Here is a 23,159-nt window from a genome sequence, read left to right as displayed (position 1 = left end):
TTTATATTCTTTAAGAATAATATCTAGGAGCAGACATTTGGAGCAGAGGTTAACATGCCACTTGGGGCCGGCGCCGTGGCTCACTAGGCTAATGCTCCGCCTGCGGCGCCGGCACACCAGGTTCTAGTCCCGGTCAGGGCGCCGGATTCTGTCCCGGTTGCCCCTCTTCCAGGCCAGCTTTCTGCTGTGGCCCAGGAGTGCAGTGGAGGATGGTCCAAGTACTTGGGCCCTGCACCCCATGGGAGACCAGGAGAAGCACCTGGCTCCTGCCATCGGATCAGCGCAGTGCACCGGCCGCAGCGGCCATTGGAGGGTGAACCAACGGCAAAGGAAGACCTTTCTCTCTGTCTCTCTCACTGTCCACTCTGCCTGTCCAAAAAAAAAAAAAAAAAAAAAAGCCACTTGGGATGTGTGTACCCCATATCAGAGGACATAGTGGGGAATCCCAGCTCCACTTGGAATTCCAGTTTTTGTTCATGTGCACCCTGGGATGCAGCAGTAAAAAGACAAGTACTTGGGTTATTATTGGGAACATCTGGGGAGGAAGCAACAAGTGAGGATTTCTGTGTCTCTCCCTTTGCCTTTCAAATAATTAAACTTTTTAAAAAAGATTTTATGTATTTGAGAGGTACAGTTACAGAGAGATAAGTCTTCCATCTGCTGGTTCACTCCCCAAATGACCACAACAGCTGGAGGTGAGCCCATCTGAAGCCAGGAGCCAGGACATTAAGCTGAGAGCTGAATTGGAAGAGGAGTAGCCAGGACACGCACCGGTGCCCATATGGGATCCTGGTGCCGTAGGCCGGGGCTTAGCTTACTACACCACGGCACTGGCCCCTCAGATAAATAAATCTTAAAAAAAAAAAAAATTTGGCAGGGGGGGAGCCGTTGGCATTGTGGCCTGCCAGGTAGTCACCGCCTGCATCCCATATGGGCACTGGTTAATGTCTCAGCTGCTCCACTTCCAAGCTAGCTCCCTGCTAATGGTCTGGGAAAAGCAGTGAAAGATGGCCCAAGTGTTCATTTTCTGCCATCCATGTGGGAGACCTGGCTGAAGCTCTTGGCTTTGGTCTGGCTTAGTGCTGGCTGCTGCAGCTATCTGGGGAATGAACCAGTGGATGGAAGGTCTCTGTTTCTCCCTCTCCCTCTGTCAAAATAAATTAATCTTTAAAGAATGTTCTTTTAAAAGAATAACACTGCACAACTACTATGATTTGACCACTACCGCATAGAAGACCATTAATAAAAACCATTTTGGCTATTATACCTTGGCATGTAGTTGGACAGACTAAGCAAGGGAGCCATTTTCTAAGCCTGAGTGCTCTGCTGGTGTGGGCTGGTCATCCCACCATCCTCCCAACAGCTTTCTTCCAGACAGGGCTAAGTAGGTGTCAGCTGCCACTGACCCTGTTCTTAACATAGCTGCACCATGGCCTGCAGGAACATCCTGAATTTGAATGAGCCTAGCTATGATAGAAAAGTCTCCTTGTCCATCGACTTGAGTAGGAATAATCCTCCATCCTTCCTCAGTGAAGAGGAACTCTAGAATATTGCACTGCCATGCTCTGGGGCGGTTATAACCAAATCAGCAGTGCAGTCCTGCACTTGGGACTGTTGCAGTCACATTGTGCTGTGTCCATGCAGGATTTGCCATCGATGGACAGTCCTAAGTCTGGGCAGCTCTTTCAGTGCCTTAAATTGTGAGACCATCAGCATTTCTGAGTCTGGACAGTTAACGTGTTTCAGTGTACAGCCTTGAGTTCCACAGATGGTCTGTTTGCAATACATACTTTTATATATATGTACACACACACATATTTGTCCTTCAGTTATGTCTTAGTCTCAATTTATTTGATGGGGGGTGAAAAGAGGAGGCAATCAGTCAGGACTCATTCTGCATTGAGGACTGGGACAGACTGAATCCAAGGAGCAGGAACTCCTGGGTCTCCTCGTCCCCAGAAGCATTATCTAGGAGTTGGATTGGGAGTGTAACGGCTGGGACTAAAACCAGTGCTCACGTGGCATGCCGGCCTCGTGGACAGCTGTTTGTGCCACTCTGCTACAATGCTGCCCCAGTGGACCGGATTTTAAATACATTTTCTGATCATTCTGGAAGAGCTGTTTATGCAATAACGAATAGAATAATTGTCTCTCTGGTTTTTTCTCAGAGTGCCAAGTTAGACTGGGCTACTCTTGTGTTCCAGTATTTTTTTTTAATTAAAGATTTTATTTATTTGAGAGATAGAATTAGAGAGAGAGGGAGAAACAGAGAAAGATCTTCCATCCGGTGGTTCTCTGTCCTAATGGCACAACGGCCGGAGCTGGGCTGATCTGAAGTCAGGAGCCAGGAGCTTCCTCCGGGTGCAGGGACCCAAGCACTTGGACCATCTTCTGCTGCTTTTCCAGGACACAGCAGAGCTGGATCAGAAGAGGAGCAGGTGGGACTCGAACTGGTGCCCATATGGGATGCCAGCACCACAGGCAGAGGCTTAGCCTACTACACCACAGTGCCATGTTCCTTTTAATAGCATTCATTGCCATGGCTTTAGCTGGGTATAACAAAGTCATCTTGCTGATAGGAATACAGTTGTTAGGAATGGATGTTGCCCATTTTCCATTAACAGAGGATGTCAACAAGTAACTTTCAAAGAAGTACAAATCATTAAATATGAAAAACACCAAATGATAAAAACTGATAATTAAAGAGATACCATTTCATGTTATTAAGTTGGCGATGGTTTTTAAAATACTGTTTTGGGGCCGGCGCCATGGCTCATTTGGCTAATCCTCCACCTGCGGTGCCAGCACCCCGGATTCTAGTCCCGGTTGCTCCTCTTCCAGTCCAGCTTTCTGCTGTGGCCCAGGATGGCAGCAGAGGATGGCCCAAGTGCTTGGGTCCCTGCACCTGCATGGGAGAATGGGGGGGAGGTACCCGGCTCCTTGCTTCGGATAAGCCCAGCACCGGTTGTGGTGGCCACTGGAGGAGTGAACCAATGGAAGGAAGACCTTTCTCCCTGTCTCTCTCAGTGTCTATAACTCTCTGTCTCTCTCTATGTCTAACTTTGCCTGGCAAAAATAAATAAATATTGTTTTGGCAAGTGTATGAGGGTTAATAACTCAAAAACTGCTGATCAGAGTGAAAACCTGTGCAAACTTTTTGGGGGACAGTTTTGCAACATAAGCCTTAAGGTCCTTAAACCTTGATCTGGTAATTATATTTCAAGTTTATCCTAAGGCACCGTGGCTCACTTGGTTAATCCTCTGCCTGTGGCACCAGGATCCCATGTGGGCGCCGGTTCTAGTCCCGGTTGCTTCTCTTCCAGGCCAGCTCTCTGCTGTAGCCCGGGAGTGCAGTGGAGGATGGCCCAAGTGCTTGGGCCCGGCACCTGCATGGGAGACCAGGAGGAAGCACCTGGCCCTTGCTTCGGATCAGCACAGCACCAGCTGTAGTGGCCATTTGGGAAGTGAACCAATGGCAAAGGAAGACCTTTCTCTCTGTCTCTTTCACTGTCTGTAACTCTACCTGTCAAAAAAAAAAAAAAGAATAGAAGCATTCATAGCAACATTGTTTGTAATAATGAAAAGTAGGACTACTTTATGGCCATTAAAAGTTATATTATTGGGGCTGGCACTGTGGTGTATCGGGTTTATGCCCTGGCCTGAAGTGCTAGCATCCCATATGGGTGCCGGTTCTAGTCCCAGCTGCTCTTCCGATCCAGCTCTCTGCAATGGCCTGGGATAACAGTAGAAGATGGCCCAAGTCCTTGGGCCCCTGCACCCACGTGGGAGACCCGGAAGAAGCTCCTGGTTTCGGATTAGCACAGCTCCGGCCATTGTGGCCATCTGGGGAGTGAACCAGTGGATGGAAGACCTCTCTCTGTCTCTACCTCTCTCTGTAACTCTGACTTTCAAATAAATAAAATAGGGGCTGGCGCCGTGGCTCACTTGGTTAATCCTCCGCCTGTAGCGCCAGCATGCCATATGGGTACAGGGTTCTGGTCCCAGTTGCTCCTCTTCCAGTCTAGCTCTCTGCTGTGGCCCGGGAAGGCAGTGGAGGATGGCCCAAGTGCTTGGGCACCTACATGCGCGTGGGAGACCAGGAGGAAGCACCTGGCTACTGGCTTCAGATCGGCGTAGTTCCGGCCATGGTGGCCATTTGTGGGGGGTGAACCAACGGAAGGAAGACCTTTTTCTCTGTCTCTCTCACTGTCTAACTCTATCTGTAAAAAATAAATAAATAAATAAAAATTTATTTGAAAGGCATAGTGACAGATTTTTTTGATCCACTGGAACTGGCCAAAGTCAGGAACTAGAAAGTCCATCTAGGTCTTCCCACACAGGTGCTGGGGCCAAAGTACCTGGGCCATCTTCCACTGCTTTCCCAGGTGCATTAGCAGGGAGCTGGATTGGAAGCAGAGCAGCCAGGACTTTACTGGCATACCAGTATGGGATGCTCGGATCCCAGTGCATCACAGTGCCAGCTGATACATGTGTATTTTGGTAAAAATTCATGGAATGGGCTTTTAGCCTAGAGTTTAGACACTGCTTAAGATGATCCATGTTCCAAATCAGTACCTGGGTGTGATATCTGGCTTTGCTAATGCAGGGGTACAGTGGTGGTGGCTCAAGTAGTTGGGGTTCCTGCCATCCACATGAGGGAGGTGGATAGTATTCCTGGCTCCAGGCTCATCCAGAGCCCAGCCCAGGCCATTGCAGGTATTTGGAGGAGTGAACCAGTGTGGAAGGGTTCTCCCAAAAAGGAAGCAAATGAGAAGACAAAAACTGGTAGATTATAACCCAAGATGCATGGTAAGAGGCGTTCTGTGGCAGGGTTAACATGGATTAACAAAACTCCCACAAACACCAATTTTCTTTTTTAAAAAATTATATTCAGTTTGAAAGAGAGGAAGCAAAGCTAGATCTGCCATCTGTTGGTTCACTTCCCAAATGGCTGCAACAGTCAGGGCTGGGCCAAGCCAGAGCCAGGAGCTACTTCTGGGTCTCCCATGTGGGTTCAGGGGACCCAGGACTTAGGTCATCTGCTTTCCCAGGTGCATTAGCAGGGAGCTGAATCAGAAGTAGAGCAGCTGGGACTCTAACCAGTGTCCATACAGGATCCGGGCATTACAGGTGGCGACTTAACCCAGTGAATATTTTTACTGGCCCCAAACCCAAATTTTCTGCAGAGCTGTTGCTTTATGAGGGAAACAAAAGTCTCACTGAGGAAGATGATTTTGGGGTGCTTAGTTTAGTAGAAGTTAAGGGTTTGCACTCCTCATTGGAAATTGCTTCTTATTTCAACTGATAAATGTTTATTACTAATTTTGACTTCTAGAATCTCAGGATAGAGAGGAAATACAATCTGAAGTATGCCGTGTATTTGTGTCTTAAGAAATTTTAAGCACTCCTAATAGGCCCTTTCTCTTGGGTCCTTTACTGTGTTATCAGAGGTTGAATATTTTAACACTGCTTTATTTCCCCAAGCATCTTGTTGATTTTTTTTTTTTTTTTGACAGGCAGAGTTAATGAGAGAGAGAGAGAGACAGAGAAAGGTCTTCCTTCTGATGGTTCACCCCCTAAATGGCCACTACAGCCAGCGCACTGCGCCGATCAGGAGCCAGGAGCCAGGTGCTTCCTCCTGGTCTCCCATGTGGGTGCAGGGCCCAAGCACTTGGGTCATCCTCCACTGCCTTCCCAGGCCACAGCAGAGAGCTGGACTGGAAGAGGAGCAACCGGGATAGAATCTGGTGCCCCAACCAGGACTAGCACCCGGGGTGCCAGCGCCGCAGGAAGAGGATTAGCCAAGCGAGCTGTGGCACTGGCCTTTTTTTTTTTTTTTTTTTTTTAAATTTTTTTTATGACCTGTTTGCTTTATAGGGAACAACCTGATTTCCGTGCTTTAAGTAAAGACCTTAGGGATTGTTTCTTAAGCAGTTGCTTTTTCATTTCTCTTTTTTTGGCTCCTTTGTTCATTTGTCTGATTAAATGTTTTCAGTTGTCAGAGATGAAACTGAGATTGACAGTCGTAGAAAAGGTAGAGGCAGGTGTCTGGTGCACAGGTTAAGATGCTGCTTTGGGGGCCTGGCAATGTGTTGTAATGGGTTAACTTGCTGCCTGCAATGTTGACATCCCATGTGGGCAACAGTTTGAGTCCCAGCTGATCCACTTCCCATCCAGCTCCCTGCTAATCCACCTGGGAAAGCAGTGGAAGATGCTGTAAGTCTTTGCGCCCTTGAATCCGTATGAGAGACCTGGATGGAGCTCCTGGGTTTGGCCTGGCTCAGCCCTGGCTGTTGCGGACATTTGGGGAGTGAACGAGCAAATGGACGATCTCGCTGGCTTGCTCTCCTTTCCCTCTCTAACTTTGCCTTTCAGATAAAGTAAAAAAAAAATTTTTAAAGATACTACTTGAGATACCTGCATGTAGGGGACCAACAGATAGAAGATACCTCTCTCGTCTTCTGCTTTTCAAAAATAAGTAAATTAATTAATAAAGATGGGGTGGGCATTTAGCTTAGCAGTTAGCATGGGAGCAAAGGTTGAGAAAACCACATCCCATATTGAAGTGCCTGAGTTCAGGCCAGCGCCGTGGCTCAATAGGCTAATCCTCCACCTTGCGGCGCCGGCACACCGGGTTCTAGTCCCGGTCGGGGCGCCGGATTCTGTCCCGGTTGCCCCTCTTCCAGGCCAGCTCTCTGCTATGGCCAGGGAGTGCAGTGGAGGATGGCCCAGGTGCTTGGGCCCTGCACCCCATGGGAGACCAGGAAAAGCACCTGGCTCCTGGCTCCTGCCATTGGATCAGCGCGGTGCGCCGGCTGCAGCGGTGGCCATTGGAGGGTGAACCAACGGCAAAGGAAGACCTTTCTCTCTCTGTCTCTCTCTCTCACTGTCCACTCTGCCTGTCAAAAAAAAAAAAAAAAAAAAAAAAAGAAGTGCCTGAGTTCAATGCCTGGTTCTGGCTTCTGATTCCAGTTTTGTGCTGATGCTGACCTTGGGAGTTAGCAGGTGATGGCTCAAAAGGTTGAATTCTGCCCTCCCCCTTTTTTTCTTTCTTAAAATTTATTTATTGAAAGGCAAAGTGACAGCAGGAAAAGCAAAAGCAGAGATCTTCCATTTGCTGATTCAGTCCCCCAAATGGCCACAACTGCCCAGGTGGGGCGGGCTGAAGACAGGAACCAGGAACTCCATCCTGGTCTCCCATGTGAGTGGCAGGGGCCCAAGTACTTGGGCTCTTGTCTGCTGCCTTGCCAGGTGCATTAGCAGAGAGCCAGAGTAGAAGCAGAGCAGCTGGGACTCACTGGTACTCCAGTACGGGATGCTAGCATTGCAAGCAGCAGCTTAACCTGCTGCACTGCAGTGCTGGTCCTTGGTTGGGTCCTTGCCGTCTCCGTGGGAGACCCTGATGGGAATTCCAAGCTTTAGCCTGGCCTAGCACAAATGCTTGCAGGCATTTGGGGAGGGAGTTAGCAGGGCTAGTAGCTTTGTGTGTCTGTTTCTTGAAAAAATAAATTTTTAAAATGTTTTTCTGGGCTGGGCATTTGACACTTCTTTTTTGTTTTGTTTTTGTTTTTTAAAGATTTATTTATTTGAAAGAGTTACACAGAGAGAGGAGAGGCAGAGAAAGAGAGAGAGGTCTTCCATCTGCTGGTTTACTCCCCAATTGGCCGCAATGGCCAGAGCTGTGCCATTCTGAAGCCAGGGGTCAGGAAATTCTTCCAGGTCTCCAACATGGGGGTAGGGGCCTAAGGACTTGGGCCATCTTCTATTGCTTTCCCAGGCTATAGCAGAGAGCTGCATCGGAAGTAGAGCAGCTGGGTCTTGAACCGTTGTCCATATGAGATGCCAGCACTGCAGGTGGCAGTTCACACACTGTGCCACAGTGCCGGCCCCAACACAGTGGTTAAAATATTGCTTGGGGTACCTGCTTCCCATGTTGTAGTGCGTGGGTTTGAGTCCTGGCTCCATTTCTGTTTGAACTTCCTGTTGATGCACAGCCTGGGAAACAGCAGGTGAGGGCTCCAATATTTGGTTCCCTGCTACCCACATACATACCCAGATTGATTTCCATGCTTACGGCTTCAGCCTGACCTCACCCTGACTATTGTGGGCATTTGAGGAATGAACCAGCAGATGGAAGATTTGTTTTTCTCTTTCTGCCTTTCAAGTAATTAAAAAAATTTTAAAATGTTTTTCTTCTTTTAAGTTATACATTCTGTACATTCTAGATATGAAGAACATAGACATATGAATTAAATGTGAATTGCCACTCCACCCCCGCCTCCCGGTAGTCATGGAGACCTGTGTATTAAAGAGGTCTTGCTGGGACAGGTGGTTAGGTGCAGTGGGTTCAGCCACTGATTGAGGTGCTCACACCCCATATGGGAGTGTCTTATTGGAGTCTAGGCCGCTCTGCTTTCATTCAGCTCCCTGCTGATGTGCCTGGGGAAAGGCCAGGGAAGCTGGAAAGTAGATGAAGTCCTCTGAGTGCCTGGACCCAGATGGAGTTTCTGGCTCCTGTCTGGCCTGGCCAACCCCTGGCTGTTGTGGGCATTTGGGTAATGAACCAGTGGATGGATCTCTCTCTGACTCTGTGATTCAAATAAATTTTTAATAAATCTTTAAAAAGATTTTTAAAAAAACTTAAAACCAAGGGATCGGTGCTGTGGTGTAACGGGTTAAGCCGCCACCTGCAGTGCCAGCATCCCATAAGGTTGCCGATTTGTGTCCCTGCTGCTCCACTTCTGATCCAGCTCTTTGCTATGGCCTGGGAAAGCAGTAGAAGATGGCCCAAGTCCTTGGACCCCTATACCCACGTGGGAGACCCAGAAGAAGCTACTGGCTCCTGGCTTCAGATCAGCCCAGCTTTGGCCGTTGAGGCCAATTGTGGGGTGAACCATTGGATGGAAGACCTCTCTCTCTCTCTCTGCCTCTCATCTCTGTGTAACTGATTTTCAAATAAATAAATCTTTAAAAAACAAACTTAAAACCTTATGCTACTTTGTGAATGGGTAGTAACAATATTCTGAGCCGGTGAATGAAAAGAAACACAAAAAGCCCCTGTGTTGCACTGCTTTTGTGTAGTGTGAGAGCGTGCGGTGACTGGCCTGGTTTTGCCGCCGCCTTTTCCTTCTCAGGCTGGTAGTGATTTATGGGCATCTTTCTTCCTAGGGGATGTTTCATCTTCAGAGTTTGATGTTGGTTTGCTAGGAAGTGAAGGGGTGTTTTTCTCTAGATTTTTTGCTGGTTAAATATTAAGTATGTGTGGGAATTGCTTGAAATCTGTTTCATCTTTAATACAGTACGTCTTTAACACCGTGCTCTGTTTTTTCCAGGGGTGAGCCCCTCCAGACTCCGAATAGGAGATCAAGAGTTTGATTCATTGCCTGCTTTACTGGAATTCTACAAAATACACTATTTGGACACTACAACATTGATAGAACCAGTTTCCAGACCCAGGCAGGGTAGTGGAGTGATTCTCAGGCAAGAGGAGGCAGAGTATGTGCGAGCCCTCTTTGACTTTAATGGGAATGATGAAGAAGATCTCCCCTTTAAGAAAGGAGACATCCTGAGAATCCGGGATAAGCCTGAAGAGCAGTGGTGGAATGCAGAGGACAGCGAAGGCAAGAGGGGGATGATTCCAGTCCCTTACGTCGAGAAGTATAGACCTGCCTCCGCCTCAGTATCGGCTCTGATTGGAGGTAACCAGGAGGGTTCCCACCCACAGCCACTGGGTGGGCCGGAGCCTGGGCCCTATGCCCAACCCAGCGTCAACACTCCGCTCCCTAACCTCCAGAATGGGCCCATTTATGCCAGGGTAATCCAGAAGCGAGTCCCTAATGCCTACGACAAGACAGCCTTGGCTTTGGAGGTACATAATGTGCGAAATGTAGAAAGAAGAGATCTGATGCAGGGTCTCCCTTTCAGACCTCTTAGAGCTTTGTAGGAATGCTGAATACAAGAACCGGCATTGTAATGTTGTAGATGTTGAACATTAAGTACTGATTTTGCCGTTTAATGTTGGGTTTTCTATTTTTTTGTAGAAAACCTGTTTTGCAATGAGTAAGCTTTAAAACTGTATAAATGAATGTTTTGATTGATCTACTAAACATACTTTGACTATTTTAATAACACCACCTGAATTCATAGGAATTAACCTGAATTAGTTTTTCTCATCCATATCCTAATCTGTTTCTTGCTTTCTGTTTGTCATTGTTTTAAAAGAAGGTGGGTTCACACATTTGAGTGTAATAAGTGGTCTCTCTCAACGCATTTAAAACATAATGTTTTACTTCAGGGGCCAGGAAGCTCCTTACCATTAACTGTGTGCATGGAGTAGGAATTAGAGAAGAGAGACACAGCACAGTTGTGAAGAGACCTGTACCAAGAAGTGTCAGTTCTAAGGGGCACGGGTTCTGTTCAATGCATTTTACAGGCAAGAAGCCAGTTCTTCCTGAGGGGCTAGTTTTTGCCTTTTGCTGGTGAATAGTTATTCTTGGTAGCCATTATTTTTCTGACTAACTGTTACGTTGTGTTAATTTATTTCTTTATTCCTTTCTTCAACATTCCGCTTTGTCTCTTCCCTCCTTCTTTCTTCCCTCCTTTTCTGAGTTATGTAGAGCTAGTGGTTGGGCACAAAGGCTAGTCCAGAGGTGGCATGCTATTCCATTTTGAGAACTTACTAATACGATGACGTGACTGTAAACAGATAGCTACGTTTCATAAACTCAGGCTGAAGTTATGTGAGCACAGATTAGCAGAGAAAGGTAAAAGTGTATTACTGTAAGCTGTAATCTCTGCGTATTTGTTTTCTTTGGGTCATTTTCGTACACTGAGGAGTAGGCACTGCCTTCTGTCTAAGTGGAAGCATTAATCCACAGAATGAGCTAGGATTTATTTGAACCAGTCTGACATTAGTGAATCTGAAATGTTTAGATCCTGATCCAGCAGATGCAAAGGAGGATTAGTTACGTTTTTTAGGTTTGACTGACATGGGTATTTTTTGAAGTCTGTGGTTTTTTCAGATCATGTTACAGCTTCAAAGTATCATGTCTCTGCTTTGATGTGCAGTGAATCATGTGTTGTCTAGGTCACCCTGCTTCTTACTCCCACTTAAGTTTGGGGCATATGGAAACAAGTTTCTAGCCTTGTGTTTTCAGCGAAGTTCAGCTGATGATAACATCTGTCACAGTGTGGTGCATAGCACCTTTATTACAGACCTTGCTAGCACTGCCTGGAGCTTGAAAGCAGCTTCCTGGAACAGGCCCGCCAATAGCCAGGGAGAATGGTTATCACACTGGTGCTGCTTCCATTCGTATTTGAGCTGCTCTCTCTGCTTTGAAACATAAGCCTTGTAAAATTAAAGACTTCAGTAAAAGACTAGTGTATGATTTCAGTAAGTTTTCTGTTTTCATTTGGATGTTGGTTTTAAACTGCATATGTTTATTCCTGAAGATAGCCTCTTTCAAGTAATAGTGCAAATAATAGCTTTAGAGGCCTTTTCTTGGGCACTTGAAAAAAAAAAAGGTATTAGTTTAGCACTGTAGAATTCTAGAGCTGGAAATTGAGGAAAACTAACTAATGTTTAGATGAATCGAGTAGGTTTTTCAAGCTGGTCAAGGTGGCGATGTGATAGGCCCGGATCTACCCTGGCACGGTTTAGCATACCCAGATTCAGTGTTTGTTCCTTCTCCTTCGTGACAATGCTGCTGCCCTCCTCACTGCAGGTGTTGTGTGCTTTCAGCACCAGCAGAGCCTCAACTGTGTCTAGTAAACAGGGTTCGCTCCCATCTCTGGTGTTTTATAGGAGTAGGTGTCTATTCCTTATTGTGATGACATTGGGAGATAAGATTAAAGACACTGGGGACCAGTGTTGTGGCATCCCAGCTGCTGCCGGGGGTGCCAGCATCCCACATGGACGTTAGTTTGATTCCCTGCTGCTCTGCTTCTGATCCAGCTCCCTGCTGATAGCCTGGGAAAAGCCATGGAAGATGGTCCAAGTGCCTGGCCCCTGTCACCCACGTGGGAGACCTGGAGGAAGCTGCTGGCTCCTTCTTCAGCCTAGCTTGCCCATGGCCGTTACAGCCCACTTGGGAAATGAACCAGCAGATAGAAGATCTCTGTCTCTCTCTCCAACTCTGACTTTCAAATAAAAAATAAATCTTAAAAAAAAGAGATGAAAAGACTGACCTTAGCCTTGTGATACGAAATGCATGTGTTGAGACTGATCAGTAGATTAATCACTCCCTCAGTCTATGTATATGTTTCATATATATGAACATTTGACCTGCCATAAAGCAAGATCTACTTTAAATTGATAAATTTAAGTCATTTGGTGTTACAGTTGGGCCGGCCTCCGAGTTCCCAGGAGGTACCTAGGGAAGGAAGAAGCTCAAGATGTGAGGCTCTGCGTTATCCTCTCTTGCTTTAACTGAAGCGACTCTGTTTTAACTGTGATACGTATTGAGGTCTCTATAAGATTTTCACTGGGGGGCCGCTGCTGTGGCTTGGTAGGTTAAACCTCCACCTGAGGCACCAGCATCCCATATCGGTGCCGGTTCCAGTCCAAGTTGCTCCTTTTCCAACCCAGCTCCCTGCTAATGTGCCTGGGAAAGCAGGAAGAAGGTCCAAGTGCCTGAGCCCCCTGCATCCACGTGGGAGACCTGGAAGAAGCTCTTGGCTCCTGGCTTTGGATCAGCCCAGCTCTGGCCATTGCAGCCATGTGAGGAGTAAAACAACGAATGGAAAACCTCTCTTTCTCTCTCTCCCTCTCTGTAACTCGGACTTTCAAATAAATAAATAAATCTTTTTTAAAAATTCAAATGAGAAAGGTTTCTTAAAGAAGTTTTTTCTTTGAAGAAAAACTTTAAATAAAATTTTAAAAGTGTTCAAGAGCTTCCTGCATTCATCTTACAGCAGGTGTTTCCTGCATGTTGTATTCATTATTCAAAAGACAGAGAGACAGAGAGCGAGACAAAGGCTTCTTCCTGCAGGTTCATTGTAAATGATCACAACAGCTGGGGCCGTGCAAGGCCAGACCCAGGAGCCAGGAGCTTCATCTGGATCCCACGCTGGGTGACAGGAGCCATCACCTGCTGCTTCCCAGGGTGTGCATTACTGGGAAGCTAGGGCTGGAAGCAGAGACAGAACTAAACCAGCACCTCTGCTCTGGGACGTGGGGTCCGGAGCTGCAGCCTAACCCGCTGTTCCAGAACCCCCACCCTGGAATATAAGTTATTAAATAATTTTTCTCTTCCCATGCGCTAGGTTTCTCCAGAGAGGTGAAGAATGTGGAAAGAAGGTATTAACTTAACCACCAAAGTCTGGGCCTTCCTCTACCACCATAGTTCATAGGGTTGATGGGTCAGCCGTGTTCTGAGGGATAGAATAGTGAATGGGACACACACCATCTGTTCCGTCCTGGTGTCTCCTGATGAAGACAGACATGAAATAAGTGCAGATAGTCTAGTGTTTTCAAAGGGAAAATCTTTAAAGATGCAGAGGCATTTTTCATAGTTTGATCTTAGATTCTTTTTGTTTTATGGCTCCTTAGGAGTGAGTATCATCATAAATTGCTTTATAGATTGATTTTATTTATTTGATAGGCAGAGTTACAGAGTTGGAGAGAGAGAGAGAGCGCTTTATCTGGCTGAAGCCAGGGGCCAGGATCTCCATCCAGGTCTGCCACGTGGGTAGCAGAGGCCCGAGTCATGCGCCATCTTCTGCTGCTTTCCAGATGCATTAGCAGGGAGCTGCATCAGAAGAAGGGCCAGGACTCGAACTGTTGCTCATGGGATGCTGGTGTCTTAGGCCTCCACTGCTCCTCAACTCTGGCCCCAAGATAAATCTTGTATATGCAGGTGTTAAATTAATTTTATACCTCTATAAACTGTCCAGCCAGCTTTTCATTAGTTGTGCTAATTCATCCTGGCATTTTGCCTTTGATAGATAAGAGTTGAGAGTAACCTGGGAAAATCTTGAATATTCTTGAGCCTAGGCCTGTTCATGTTACACATAGGGATGGTGTGAACCTGCTTTGGGTCCTTGGTGATACACATCAATGATGACATCAACTCCACATTCCCCATGTGGAACTCTTTGAAATCTAAGGTTTGGCCTTAAAAAAAAAATTGATTTATTTATTTGAAATAGTTACACAGAGGAAAGCCAGAGAGAGAGAGGTCTTCCATCCAATGGTTCATTCCCATGAATGGGTGCAATGGCCGGAGCTGTGCCAATCTGAAGCCAGGAGCCAGGAGCTTCTTCCAGGTCTCCCATGCAAGTGCAGGGGCCCAAGCACTTGGGCCATCTTCCACTGCTTTCCCAGGCCACAGCAGAGAGCTGGATCAGAAGAGGAGCACCGAGTCGAACTGGCACCCATATGGGATGCAGGCGCTTCAGGCCAGGGCATTAACACGCTGCTCCACAGCACCAGAGGTTTGGCCTTTCGTTAAAGAGGAGGGAGAATGAGATTGAAAAACAAGAGAATATGAGCCACAAGTCCTGGATATATCCTGTTTATCTTTTTCTGGAATTGTAGCTGTAGATTTTTATACCGTTCATTGAGACAGCTGACTGCTTTCCTTCTTTCTTCTGTTCTCTTTGGACATCTTCATTGCACAGCATGAATCTCAGTAGGGAGGAACTGTGGAAGTAGCAGAGTTAGGGCACTGATTCTAGTCCCGGCTGCTCTTCTTCCAGTCCAGCTCTCTGCTGTGGCCTGGGAAATCAATAGAAGATGGCCCAAGTGCTTAGATCCCTTAACCCGCATGGGAGACCAGGAAGAAGCTCCTGGCTCCTGGCTTCGGATTGGCGCAGCTCCGGCTGTTGCAGCCATTTGGAGAGTGAACCAGTGGAAGGAAGACCTCTCTCTCTTTCTCTCCCTTTCACTGTCTGTAACTCTACCTCACAAATAAAATAAAATATTAAAAAAAAAAGCAGTTAGCTTTCAAATGTTGAAGGCAAGCCCTTGGGCATCTTCACAGATGACTTGTTGATTGTTTATTTATTGATTTATTTTCATCTACTTGAAAAGCAGAGTGACCAAGAAAGAGAGAGAGACATTCCTTGTGTTGGTTCGTGCTCCAAGTGGCTGTAACAGTGGGGGTTGGGCCAAGAGGAAACCAGGAGCCAGGAATTCTATCCTGGTTCTCCCAAATGTGTGGCAGGGACTTAAGTACATTAGCCATCATCTACTTCTGCACAGGCATATTGGCAGAGAGCTGGATCAGAAGCAGAGTAGCCAGGACTCAAGACTGCACTCCAGTATGAACTGTGGGTGTTCGAAGTGGTGGCCTAACTCTACTCCACAAGGCCTGCTCCCACAGATGCTTTTTTATTTTATTTTAAGAGTTTTTTAATTTGGAAGGTACAGTTAGAGAGGGGGAGAGAAGGAGAGATTTCATCTTCTGGGTCACTTCCCAAATAGCTGCAAGTGGGCAGGGCTGGGCCAGACTGAAACCAGGATCCTGGAGTTTGTTCTGGGTCTCCCACGTGGGTTCAAGGGCCCAAGGACCTGGGCCATCTTCCGCTGCTTTTCCAGTTTCATTATCAGGAAGCTGGATTGGAAGTGGAGCAGCCAGGACTTAAACTGACGCTATTCATAGGGAATGCCAGCACTGCAGGCGGTGGCTTAACCTGCTACACCACAGTGCTGGCCCCAACAATTCCATTTATTAAAATGGTATGATTTATGTATCTATATCCTAATAACATCAATAAATGTAATTTACTTCAATGTTTAATGATTGTAATAACTAATGAGATATGTACCTCTGTTAGACACTATATGGTTTCTCATACCTTGGGATTGTATTGGACATTGTTACTTTCTTTTTTTGAAAGATTTAATTAATTAAAAGAGTAACAGAGAGACAGAGATCTTTCATCTGTTGTTTCCCCAGATGGTTGCAACAGCCAGGTCTGGACCAGGCTCAAGTCAGGAGCCAGAAACTCCATCTAGGTCATGGGTGGATGGGGTCCAAATACTTGGGCCATTTCCAGTGCCTTCCCAAACATGTTACTAGGGAGCTATATTGGAAGTGGAGCTGTCGGGACTTAAACCAGTGCTCTTCTATGGGATGCTCATGTTGTAAGCAGTAGCTTAACTCTCTCTACCACTATGTCATCCCTTTTCCAGGATACAGTGGGATGCTTTTTCTGTTCACCTGAAAACCTACCAGTTAAATCTCAGATTTCTATAGCTTTTTTTTCTTTTAATTTTTAAAAATTCATTTTATAGGCCTGCACCACGGCTCACTTGGCTAATTCTCCACTTGCGGCACCAGCACTCCAGGTTCTAATCCCGGCTGGGGCACTGGATTCTGTCCCAGTTGCTCCTTTTCCAGTCCAGCTCTCTGCTGTGGCCCGGGAGTGCAGTGGAGGATGGCCCAAGTGCTTGGACCCTGCACCCGCATGGGAGACCGGGGGAAGCGCCTGGCTCCTGGCTTCGGATCAGCACAGTGCGCCGGCCGTAGCAGCCATTTGGGGGGTGAACCAACAGAAAAGGAAGACCTTTCTCTCTCTCTCTCTCACTCTCTCACTGTCTAATTCTGCCTGTCCAAAAAGAAAATTCATTTTATTTGTTTGAAAGGCAGAAAAGGAGATCTCCCATCTGCTGGTGCACTCCCCATATACCTGTGGTACCCAGACTGAGCTGAGGTGAAACCAGAAGCCAGGAACTCCATCTGGTCTCCTCTTTGGGTGGCAGAGACCCAAGTACTGAGCCATCTCCTGCTGCTTTCCAGAGTTTGCATTAGCAGGAAGCTGGGAGTGGAGGTGGAGCCAGGACTCAAACCTAGACACTTTGATATGGGATGTGGGCATACCAAATGATGTCTTAACCACTACCCAAGCCTACCCCCATAGCATTTTTTGTTTTTTACAATTTTATTTATTTATTTGAGAAATAGAGTTACAGAGAGAGAAAGAGAGGCAAGAGAGAGAGGCAGAGACAGAGAAATGTCTTTCATCCTCTGTTTCACTCCCCAAATGACCACAACAGCTGGAGCTGAGCCGATCCAAAGCCAGGAGCCAGGGCTTCTTCTGGGTCTCCCATGCGGGTGCAGGGGCCCAAGCACTTGGCCCATCTTGCCAGGCCATAGCAGAGAGCTGGATAGGAAGAAGAGCAGCTGAGACTAGAACTGGCACCCATATGGGATGCCTTCACTGCAGGTGGAGGCTTAATCCACTCTGCCACAGTGCTGGCCACACACACATTCATACACACCCATTAGCATTTTACCATTACAAACTATGTCTATTTCAGTCTGTCTCTAAAATTAATCACTAAGGCTGAATTACTCTCTCTTGTTACCACTTTAAAGTCTGTAGGTGGGAGCCAGCTTTGTGGTATAGCAGGTTCAGGCACTACTTGCAGTACTGGCATCTCATATACACACTAGGTCAAGTTCCTGCTGCTTCACTTTCAATCCAGCTCCCTGTTAATGTGCCCGGGAAAGCAGAAGATAGTTCAAATACTTGGGTCCTTGCCACCCATAGTGGAGACCCTAATGGAGTTCCAGGCTCCTGGCTTGGGACCATTTGGGGAGTGACCCAGCAGCTGGAATAATCTCTTTCTGTAATTGTCTTTCAAATAAGTAAATTAAAAACAAAATGTAAATGGCACCTAAATATTACCCATTTCTTAGGTCAGAGGTCTGCAGACTTCTTTGTAAAGACCTTTCAAGGCCGTATGGTGTCTGTCACAGTCACTCAACTCTGCTGTGGTACCAAGAAGGTCATTTTAGATAAAACAACAAATGAGTGTGCTCTGTTCCAATAAAACTTTGCCAAAACAACAAGCTAGGTGGGCTCACGGGCCGTGGTCTGGTGACCCTTGTCTTAGATTGCTGTCGTTTCCTTCGCTTTTCCTTCCTTTACTAAATGGTTTTGAAAATGTTTAGAGAGAGAACCCTTGTACTGCTTCTCTGTGCTTGCTTTGGCCTGGCTGCATGCAGTTGTGTGTGCCTCCCGCTCTGAGCTTGCTGGAATCCCGCAGCAAGGCTGGGCCAAAGGAGTGCTGGCAGTGGTTGATGTCTTTCCTGTCAGAAGGGACAGACTCTAGAAGAGCAGTCACCTGGGGCTAACCAGCAAAGGAGTGCCCACCGTCCCGTGGGCTTCTGGGTCGTGAATTCCAGAACTTGCTGCCATTTGCCCTCCACTTTCTTTCTCAATATCCTTGGAAGTCAGTGGTGAAGATCAGCTGGTAAGTTTTGCTCCTGAAGTAATTCTAGATTGGAGTACAGGGTCATGATTGAGCTTGGAACTGTGCTGAGCTAGGGAGTAAATCAGTGCTCATTAAGTTCCTGGGAGCAGAGAAGCCCGAGTAACCTCCCTGAGTCGCCGTGACTCCGTGACTCTTGCGCAGCCTGCTCCCAGGCTGTGTTACCGGAGTGGGAGCTGAGGACCACACACGACACCACAGTAGTTCCCCGTCAGTCTCTTCGCGGGGTGGTGGTGAGGCCTGCCTCATAAAAGCAAACTTAACTATCCGGTGGTACTTTCAGTCCTTTATGAAGTCTTTATTGTTCACTGCAGAGTAGGATTTTCCATTCCTGCTTTTAAGGTGGATTTTCAAATCAGTAGTGTTAAGGACTGCTATTGGCACTCATTCTCTGATTGGTACACTCACTTGTCTCTAATGCTTGTCTTTTCTGGGGCAGGCATTCTGCTTTGCTTTCTCTGTCGTTGAAGTATACCAGGTTTCCTGTCGAGATGGATCCTGCTTACCTCTGCGGTCTGGGCTTAAGGATTGCTCTGTAGTTAGTTGTTGCCTAGCAGGAGAGGAGCACTAATTCTGTCTTTGTTTCTAAATTCGAGAACGGCACTTAGCTTAGTGGAGCAAGCTGTTCTTAGACTGCCCTGTTTCCTCTACTCTTCCACTCTCCTCCTCCTCCAAGAGCTGACAGCCACCCTTTGTTGCAGGCAGTGAAGGCTAGCATCCTGCTGCATCAGCCCGGTCCCCGCGTCTGGTCGTGCAGCCTGTCAGAGATGTTTGTTCCTGACTCTGGGGGTCACCGTGTGCTTTCAACGTTTCAGGAGAAAGACCCATAGGGGTTCACTATATGGGATTATTTAAATTTTTTTTGAAAGATTTTATTTATTTGAGAGGTAGAGTTACAGAGAGACAAAGAGACAGAAAGATCTTCCATCTGCTGTTCACTCAGATGGCTGCAATGGTCAGAGCTGAGCTGATCTGAAATGAGGAACCAGGAGCCTCTTAAGGATGTCCTGTGCAGGTGCAGGGACCCAAGCACCTGGACCATCTTCCACTGCTCTCCCAGGCCATAACAGAGAGCTGGATCAGAAGAGGAGCAGCTGGGACTCAAACTGGCACACATATGGGATGCTGGTGCCACAGGTGGAGGCTTAGCCCACTACAGCATAACGTTGGCCCTAGATTATTTAATTTAAAAAATTTATTTATTTATTTATTTTTGTTTATATGAGAGGCAGAAGAAGAGAAACAGAGGAAGGCAGAGATCTTCGATTCACTGGTTTACTCCTTAAATGCTTGCTACAGTCAGAGCTAGACCAGTCTAAAGCCAGGAGCCCTGAGGAAAATCTAGGTCTCCCACATGGGTGGCCCAAGCACTGCAGCCATTACCTGCTGCCTCCCAGTGTGCATAATAGCAGGAAGCTGGAATTGGAAATAGATGTGGGACTCAGATCCAGGCACTCTGATCTGGGATGCTGGTGTCCCGTGCAGTATCTCTGTACTTACTTATAATCTCTGAGGATTATTTAATTTTAATAAAGCCTTCCTTGAAGTATTTGTATTTCAAGGCCACTTGAGCAGGGTAGTTAGCCCAATTGTCTGCTTTATTTTATACATTTAACAATCATAGTAATTTCTGTTTCATTTTTATTCATTATTTTTGCAATAAGGAAAACATACTTTTTTTTAAGAAGTATATACAAGTTTAGTAATTAGAGCTTTTTTTAAAAAGATTTATTTATTTATTTGAAAGAGTTACACAGAGAGAAGGAGAGGCAGAAAGAGAAGTCTTCCATCCGCTGGTTCACTCCCCAATTGGCCACAATGGCCAGAGCTGTGCCGATCCAGGGCTAGGAGCTAGGAGCTTCTTCCAGGTCTCCCACACAGGTACAGGGGCCCAAGGACTTGGGTCATCTTCCACTGCTTTCTCAGGCCATAGCAGAGAGCTGGATGGGAAGTGGAGCAGCCAGGACTCGAACTGGCACCCATATGGGATTCCAGCGCTACAGGCGGCAGCTTTACTCGCTATGCCACAATGCCGGCCCCAGAAAACATACTTTTTAATTAAATAATAGTAAACCTTTCTGAGGTTTAATTTATATTTATATATATAGAGAGGTATATATATTTATATATTTGAGGTTTAATTTATATACATTTTTTGTTTTAGAGAAAATTAATTAACTTTGAAGAAGAACCCAAGAGTGCAAGCACTTAGACATAGCTATAGTTTATGAGATATAAGAATATCCTCCACTTAATACACTAAAACAAAGTAAATCTTTGAGGACAGGTTTTACTATTAACTCTCATAATCCAACTCTTTGAAGACAGAGGAAATTAGTGCACAGTGACTCCTGTTGTTAATCTAACAATTAACACTCTTAGGTATGACGTCAGTGATCACCTGAGGCTCTTGACATGAGCTGCCTAGGCTGTGGAAACCTTGTGAATTCACATACTCCTTCAGTATTTAGACAAGGCCATAAGCAAAGTGAAAGTTCTCCCTTGAGAGAAAAGTACATCCTTCTTCAATGACCACTTCTTTCCACTGGGGTCCTACCCACAGAGGTCTTTCATGTAATACACTTTGGTGGCAAAGCCTTTCTGACTTTTGGACCTCTTTACCAAGAACCTAAACAGTTATTTTAAAAGTTTTTAAAAAAGAAAAGCTGGGGGCCGGCGCCGCAGCTCACTAGGCTAATCCTCTGCCTTGCAGCGCTGGCACACCGGGTTTTAGTCCCGGTCGGGGCGCCGGATTCTGTCCCGGTTGCCCCTCTTCCAGGCCAGCTCTCTGCTGTGGCCAGGGAGTGCAGTGGAGGATGGCCCAGGTGCTTGTGCCCTGCACCCCATGGGAGACCAGGAGAAGCACCTGGCTCCTGCCATCGGATCAGCACGGTGCGCCAGCCGCAGCGCGCTGGCCGCGGCGGCCATTGGAGGGTGAACCAACGGCAAAGGAAGACCTTTCTCTCTGTCTCTCTCTCTCACTGTCCACTCTGCCTGTCAAAAAAAAAAAAGAAAGAAAAGAAAAGCTGGGGCCAGTGCTGTGGCGTAGTGGATAAAGCCGCTGCCTGTTGTACTGGCATCCCGTAAGGGTGCTGGTTCAAGGTCCACTTCTGATACAGCTAGAATGTGCCTGGGAAAGCAGCTAAAGATGTTTGTGCCCCTGTACCCATGTGGGAAACCCAGAAGAAGCTCCTGGCTCTTGGCTCCAGCCTTTGCAGCCATTTAGGGAATGAACCAATGAATGGAAGAGCTCTCTCTGTCCCCTACCCTATAACTCTGCCTTTCCAAAAAAAAAAAAAAAAAAAAAAAAAAGCTCTGTATTTCAGAATGTGAAGTGGTTCTGCTGAGCTCTAAGCTGTCCAGCGTTTTAATTTACTTGTAATTCCTTTCCATGGGAACTCTGCCTCTTTCTCCTTTAGAATCTGAAGGGGAGAAGGACTGGGGGCGGATGAGCAGTCTCCCCTGCTTCTTGAGAAGCAGCTGAGGTTCTGTGGTGCTGGGAACGGCAAGGGCTGGGTGGTCCACATTGCAGCCTGCCCTCCCAGCTCTGTGGGGTGCTGCCGGAGACTGCACTGTGACTACTCAAGAGTAAAAATAACATGGAGACAAAAGAGGTTTAAACTTTTATTTTTGGGGCCAGCATGGTGGCATAGCAGGTAAAGCCACCACCTGCAATGCTGACATCTCATGCATGCTGGTTGTTGTCCCAGCTGCTCCACTTCTAATCCAGCTCCCTGCTATGGCCTGGGAAAGCAGTAGAAGATGGCCCAAGTCCTTGGGGCCCAGCACCCGTGTGGGAGACCTGGAAGAAGCTCCTGGCATAGGCCTGGCCCAGCCCCAGCTGTTGTGGCCATTTGTGGCATGTATGGAAGATCTCTCTATGTCTCTCCCTTTCTCTCTGTAACTCTTCATTCAAATGAATAAATCTTTAAAAAATAAAGAAAATAAAGTTTGATTTTGCTATCAGGTAGAAAAAAGACTTGTCCTAAAGAATCATCTACAGGCCGGCACCGCGGCTCACTAGGCTAATCCTCCGCCTAGCGGCGCCGGCACACCGGGTTCTAGTCCCGGTCGGGGCGCCGGATTCTGTCCCGGTTGCCCCTCTTCCAGGCCAGCCCTCTGCTGTGGCCAGGGAGTGCAGTGGAGGATGGCCCAGGTGCTTGGGCCCTGCACCCCATGGGAGACCAGGAAAAGCACCTGGCTCCTGGCTCCTGCCATCGGATCAGCGCGGTGCGCCGGCCGCAGCGCGCCGACCCTGGCGGCCATTGGAGGGTGAACCAACGGCAAAGGAAGACCTTTCTCTCTGTCTCTCTCTCTCACTGTCCACTCTGCCTGTCCAAAAAAAAAAAAAAATAATAAATAAAAAAAAAAAAAAAAAAAAAAAGAATCATCTACAGAACACTTAGAGAAGCTAAGTAAAATAAAACACACATTCTTTCCTTTTCACTTTATTTATTTATTTATTTATTTATTTTTTTGACAGGCAGAGTGGACAGTGAGAGAGAGAGACAGAGAGAAAGGTCTTCCTTTGCCGTTGGTTCACCCTCCAATGGCCGCCGCGGCCGGCGCGCTGCTGCCGGCGCACCGCGCTGATCCGATGGCAGGAGCCAGGAGCCAGGTGCTTTTCCTGGTCTCCCATGGGGTGCAGGGCCCAAGCACCTGGGCCATCCTCCACTGCACTCCCTGGCCACAGCAGAGGGCTGGCCTGGAAGAGGGGCAACCGGGACAGAATCCGGCGCCCCGACCGGGACTAGAACCCGGTGTGCCGGCGCCGCTAGGCGGAGGATTAGCCTAGTGAGCCGCGGCGCCGGCCTCACTTTATTTTTTAAAAACAGTCTTTTTTTTTTATTTGAAAGTTACAAAGGGAGAGGGAAACAGATCTTTTATCTGCTGATTCACTCCCCCAGATGCCCATGATGGCTGAAGCTGAGCTGAGTAA

General features: G+C 47.1%; 1 protein-coding gene across 5 annotated transcripts in view; it reads left to right on the top strand.

Annotated features, from left to right (window-relative positions):
• The window catches only part of LOC100358813 (14-3-3 protein epsilon), a 112,658-nt gene that overhangs the window by 6,720 nt on the left and 82,779 nt on the right, over positions 1–23,159 (top strand). For 3 of the 5 annotated variants that reach the window (XM_051824563.2, XM_051824562.2, XM_008270936.4), the window contains exon 2: positions 9,333–9,698. In XM_051824563.2, coding sequence (XP_051680523.1) covers positions 9,333–9,698 — 366 coding nt within the window. Of the gene's footprint in view, positions 1–9,332; positions 9,869–11,953; positions 22,605–23,159 lie in introns of those variants that run through there. The other 2 variants (XM_017348909.3, XM_002718889.5) reach the window with 2 other exon arrangements.

The sequence above is a fragment of the Oryctolagus cuniculus genome, chromosome 17 (assembly GCF_964237555.1).
Source record: "Oryctolagus cuniculus chromosome 17, mOryCun1.1, whole genome shotgun sequence".
NCBI classification, from domain to species: Eukaryota; Metazoa; Chordata; class Mammalia; order Lagomorpha; family Leporidae; genus Oryctolagus; species Oryctolagus cuniculus.
Note: the sequence above shows the minus strand (reverse complement) of the source record. Positions and strands in the feature narration are given on the sequence as shown.